A 5826-nucleotide genomic window follows, 5' to 3' on the forward strand; every position below is an offset into this window, starting at 1 on the left:
AGGCCTGCTTTCACCTTGGGCGCAGCCTTTTGCTTGCTGTTCCCTCCTCTCCCAGATATTTGAATGGCTTGCTTTCTTCTTTCAGATCATTACTGTCACTTCCCCAACACTTTTAGCAATGTTTTCTGCCTTATCTATCTTATCAGTAGTTACTACTCTTTAACTTACTAAATATTTTACTGATTTATCTTGTTTATTGTCTATTTAGCACATAGCAAACATTTGGTTGATATTTGAGTGAATGAACGAATGACTGCAAAGATGATTTCCCTTGTTGAAGATATTTTAAAAATTGCATCATATATTTTGATGGCAATTCTAAAAGTGGTTTTCACAAAATAGTTTGAATAATCATTAAATGTGTGTGTAGTCTCCTAACATTATTGCTTTGAAGGAGTTAAAAATTTTTTTAAATTATAAAAATAATTACTGTTAGTAACTTTAGATGAAAATATAAAAAGAAACTTTGAAGAAAAATATGTTGAAGAGATTACTAAATCTGAACAGATTTCCTTAAGAAGTAATTATGAATACAAATGCAGGATTCTGAGCTGTGAAGAGAAACTGAGTCATGACTCATTTAAGACAGAGGAAATCATATCAGATAAGGCTTTAAAGGCAAAGAATGACTTTGTAGTCATTGAAAGTCGGGAAGCAATAACAAAAATTAATATTAGTACTATATTGATATGTATTAAGGACTTACCATGCGCTAGCATGGGGTTAAGTGCTAAGCACCGTGTGTGGTAGGTATCTTCACTGTTCCATTTTATAGACACAAGTATCAAGGCTTTAGAGAAGTTACTTGCCCACTGTCCTAAAGCTTTCATAGTAGAAGCCATACTTGGATAGATGTGTCTGATACCAAAGCCCAAGTCCCTGACTCCTGAGTGGTCCTGACTCTTATGTGGCCGTTGAGCTGTAACAGCAGCTTGCAGGGTGAAAATCCCTTGAGGCATCATTTTGGAAAACAACATGCCATTTCCCAGGAAACCTAAAACAGCTAGAGTTTCCTCTACCACTGGACCAGATTGTAGCCATTTTGGCTGAACAATAGATAAAAGAGCTGATCTGCAGTTAGGGCCAAGTTGTTTGAAAAATACACACCTTTAGAATTGGACATACATACCCATAGGGTGAGATGCTGGCAGTACAAGAAGCACTTACGAACACAGACTGAGTGAATGCTTCTGTATCACTTAAAAGTTAATTCTTCCCCTTGCCCTATTCTCTGTGTGTGTAGTTGATTTTTGCCTATTCCGCTTTATGTTATAAAACCTTACCAAAAGCCAAGCAGCTTTGCTGGTCTAGAGACAATTACTTAATTCTCCATAATATGGAAAATCTTGTTAAATATTTATTACTTACTGCCTCATATCCAAAGCAAAATCTGGCAGAGTCAGGCAGCACATCAATCACGGGAGTATAGACTTCAACTTTCTCCAGAATTTATCAACAAAAGGGATAGCTGCAACTGTGTCGAACAGAAAATACCATCATTGGAGATGCAGGCAAATCACTTTACTGTGAAAAGAAGGAAAATGGTCACTTTAATTTGGTCTTCTCTCTCTGCTTTATGAGTCCCACCTGATTTGCTGGTAGTGCGTGCTTACTATTTTAACACACTTGGTGACTGGGGGCTGGATGGTGTCATGGCAATGGAGATCACTTTTCAGTATCTGCGAGAAGAATTCAGGCGTCTCCTTTAGCCAGTCAGTACTCATGGTGTGCCCCCCACATTGTTGAGAATAGTTCTCAACCCTGTTCCCACTGCAGCGCATTGAGGCAGGAGGCATGCTTCTATCAGTATAACACAGTGTTCTCAGGGGTGACAGTAATAACTGCCCACTTCCCACTATAGGAAAGCAGAATTTCGGGAGTTTGTATTGAGTGTAGTTTGAAGAATTACATCCCCCTAAGAGGTATTACTGTTACTGTCCAATTGAGCATTAATTGGTTTAGAACAGTGGCACTTGTTTTGCAGTTGCTGGCATCCACCTAAGATGTTTCTTGGGGTATGTGAAGTGGGGGCTGTCCCAAGGCTTTGTGCAGTGTCTGAGGAGATTTTATTAGAGAGTTAAGAATAGCACCTTGGGGAGGTTACAGCTTAGATGCCTGTCATGTTTACCTATTCTTTTTGAAAGAGGCTGCCCCAAGCACAGCCCTATAAAAAGAGAGCAACACAGTCTGTTTCTTTAGGATGGGCGGCCATGTTCTGTTGGCATATGACCTTTCCATCTTAGCCACAACTGAAGAACGAGCACCTGGATAGGGGGCGGCCATTCTATAGGCTACTCAGTGGCTTATGAGACAAACTCAATATAAGAATGGTGATAGAATCAGATTCTCCTCCCTGGGGCATTTGTTTATGAGATGTATGGAGAGAGTTGGCACCTGGTTGTGGGAACAGAAGTGGAAACACAGGCAGAGAGACAAAGAGCTGTGGTTATGCAACTTGAATTATTCTGTGTTCTGAAGACATTTCATGAGTTGCAGCTGTGGTATGCCAGAGCTGGCTCTATGGCCCCGAAAACTGGTTGTGTGGATCCCTTCCCAACCCTGCCTTCAGAGACGCCTGGTTGGTGGGAGTATTTGTACCATGTGAATTGGTTAATGCTGTAGATCAGGGCCCCTACCCCTTTCATCCAGATCTGGTTGTTAAATGTTTACCAGCACACCACTGGGTTGGGGGAGGGATGGTGTAGGAAGCAGCCAGAAGCAGCTACCTCCTTTGGGTCTTTTGCCATAAAATCAGTGTTGAACGGAATATGGTAACATGATTGTTATTAAGGCTATAATAAAGAAGACATTTAAAAAGCATTGTAAAATATATGATTAAAGTATCAATGGTTAAACTACAAAACTCATAGGAATGTAGTCAAGGGGGTGGTACCTTTCCTGTTTCCCTAGCTATCAAAGGCACAGGCCCCATCCACCATGCCCACAAAGGATGATCTGACACACCAGGTAAGCCTCTGGTCTTATTTCCACATGTATTCTTTACCTCGGTTACTTGAGGTAACCTGAGTGCATACCAGTTACTTAAAACCAAAAGAGCCCAATGAATACAGTTTTTGAATGCCACTTTTTTTTTTTTTAATGTAGAGAAAATAAGACTGATTAGTATGGTAAAATATATATACACTTAGAATGAGGATTTAATTCTAATACTAATTCACCTCTTCCTGGTAGCACATTACTTATCTATGCCTCAGCCTCCTTAGCTGTAAAATAGGGATACAAATAATCTCAGAGATATTTGTAAGGATTAAATGAGATATCAGGTATAAAAAACATCTAGCACAGTGTCTGGCTCTTATCACACACTTAGTAACTTTTGTTCTTTTCTGCCACGCTTAGCATATTTATTCAAGCCTTTAGAATAGCGGTTGGCAGTGCTGACAGTGGCGTCAGCTATGTTGATACAATGAACTCTGTATTTTTACTAACATGAATTAGGCTGTAATGATATTGTATTATTTATAATTTTATATTTTTGTATGTAAGATTCTTCACTAAAATATTTTAAATATAGCCATAATTATTGCAAGCCTTTGGAATATGCTTTACACTTAGGGAGCTCCTATATTCCTTTCTACAAATGGCTGTGCCCATTTTATTTTTGTTTTTAAACAAACATTTGGACTACGGGCAAAGAACTTTGCAAGGTGTTGTGGGGGAAGTAGAAAAACAGACACTTATGTAACACAAGGCTATAAAAAAAGAGGAAACGGAGGGAATACTGAAGAGTTTCTTTACCTAATTAGTCATTTTATGTGCCATTTAAATTCTTTATTCATTGCATTACAATTTATTCACCATTACTGTATCTGGGTCATCTACCCTTAGTCCCATTACAATTGCCAATGCATTAAGGATGACAATTTGTCCACTTGCTATATTTAATTCACAGGATGTGGTTTTTCCAGTGCCGGATGTTTTGAGGTGAGCCACTTGTAATGGACTGTTTTTTGGTGTATGTGTTTTAATACTTTGCCAGAATTGAGTTTAATTTGAAACAAGGTTTTTGATTTTCAAATATAGCATTTTCAAACAAATAGTGTGATGTACAAATTACCATCACTTTGGTTCATGTTGAAATAATCCACACTCTAAATCTGTTTGACATTTACCCCTGAAGTATTTTGGATCAATAAATCATTTCTGTATCATCTAGCATCTTAAAATGTTTGTAACTACTTAACACCCTATATCTCCAGGTCCTGTCCCATTAGTTTCAGGGAAAAAATACAGTAATTAAGACATAATTATGTTGTCTTGAAAAGTTAAGGGCCATTTGGACTTGATTACCCAAGGAGTTATCAGTGCCAAGGAAAACTCAGGCAATTACAGGCTTGGGCCTGTAATTAAACATATAGGACTGACGTTTTGTTCATCAGAGGTGGCACCTTCTGAATGAATTACAGCATTGCATTTTAGACAAGTTACGGTAAATACAAAACAAGTGTGTGGAGGCGGTTGGGGGGTGGACATGAATAGAGATTGGAGCCACGTAGAGAGAAAGACCAGTGGAAACTTAAGCATTTTGTTGTGAAAAACTATTGTTCAGCCAGCCTGCCTGGGCTCCATATATGGTGTTCAAATATGAGTTTGGGGCGAGCCCCTTTTCAATTTTGGCTAAGAACACACACACACTCACCCTCCTCTGCTAAAGAGGGCCAGCTCACCTGGAACGCGTATTATAGCGAGTGCTTGTTCGGTATGTATAGGATGGCCAAGTAACTAACTGGCAGCGCTGCTCCTACCTCACTCTCCCACAACTTTTTATCCCCTCACCACCAACGCTCTCAACCCCTGACACGTCTTCCCACAAGTCCCTGGCTCGCTGTCTGGTCTCTTCGTGTTGGTTTCTCTGTTTCCCACTCCTTCAGCGGTCTCAGGTGGAACACGCCAGGTGGGCGCTCGGCTGTACTCTGGGGTCCCGAGTTGGAAAGGGATGCCCCCTGGCAGAGGGCGGCCGGCAACCCTGGGAAGGAGGAGGGGGAGGAGGAGAAGGAGGACGGGGCAGAGGAGGAGGAGGAGGAGGAGGAGGAAGAGGAAGAGGACAGGGCAGAGGAGGAGGGAGTTGGCGGCCGCAGCGCCCCGGGCAGCGGGCCCCTTCCACGGCCGGCGCGCTCCGTGGTCCTCCCTCGCTCGTCTCCTATGCTCATATTTGGACTCGGCTGCCCGTGCCCAGGAATTTCCCGTCATGCCTCCTGCCGCCCCGTCCGTCGCCCGGAGCCGGGGAGGGAGGGAGCGAGGTTCGGACAGAGGCGGCGGCTGCCTGGCCTTTCCATGAGCCCGCGGCGGACCCTCCCGCGCCCCCTCTCGCTCTGCCTCTGCCTCTGCCTGGCCGCGGCTCTGGGAAGTGCGCAGTCCGGTAAGTTCGGGCTCCCCTCCCGTCTCCTCCCCTCCTCGCCCACCCCTCCCACCCCGACCCTGCCACGTTAGGGTGTGACCCCGAGCCCGGATTCCATTCCGCGCCTGCTGCGCCCCCTCGGCCGCCTGCGGAGACAGCCCCTGCCTCAGCCGAGAAGGGGAGCAGAAGGGTTGTGCCCCGCGCCAGCGGTGAGGGGCCGAACGGAAGGAGGTCAGGGCTGGCTTCCCTCACACCCGCCGACGGGAGGCGTCTGGCAGCCTCACTGACACCTTATCCTGTCCCGGGAGCGAACCTGAACCCGCCGGAGCCTCTCGCCCCGCGCGGGCCCCCGAGAGAGGGTTCTGGCGGGGCAGCCCGCGGGAGGCAGGGGAGGGGTCCATCCCGGAGCCTACTGCTCCGTGCGTCGGCCCTGCCAGGGTTGCCGCTCAGATAACGGGCCCGGGGCG

The 5826-nt window shown here is 44.6% G+C and overlaps 1 protein-coding gene across 4 annotated transcripts in view; it reads left to right on the forward strand.

Moving 5' to 3' along the window:
• Positions 1 to 5169: 5169 nt before the first annotated feature.
• Positions 5170 to 5826, forward strand: part of MSRB3 (methionine sulfoxide reductase B3) — a 190136-nt gene continuing 189479 nt past the window's right edge. For 2 of the 4 annotated variants that reach the window (XM_011929244.1, XM_011929243.1), the window contains exon 1: positions 5170 to 5380. Coding sequence is in view for 1 of the 4 variants with exons in the window: in XM_011929242.1 (XP_011784632.1) it covers positions 5296 to 5380 (85 nt within the window). In the remaining 3 variants the exon portion in view is untranslated. Of the gene's footprint in view, positions 5381 to 5505; positions 5591 to 5826 lie in introns of those variants that run through there. The other 2 variants (XM_011929242.1, XM_011929245.1) reach the window with 2 other exon arrangements.

The sequence above is a fragment of the Colobus angolensis genome, unplaced genomic scaffold (genome assembly GCF_000951035.1).
Source record: "Colobus angolensis palliatus isolate OR3802 unplaced genomic scaffold, Cang.pa_1.0 Scaffold80, whole genome shotgun sequence".
In the NCBI taxonomy this organism is placed as follows: Eukaryota; Metazoa; Chordata; class Mammalia; order Primates; family Cercopithecidae; genus Colobus; species Colobus angolensis.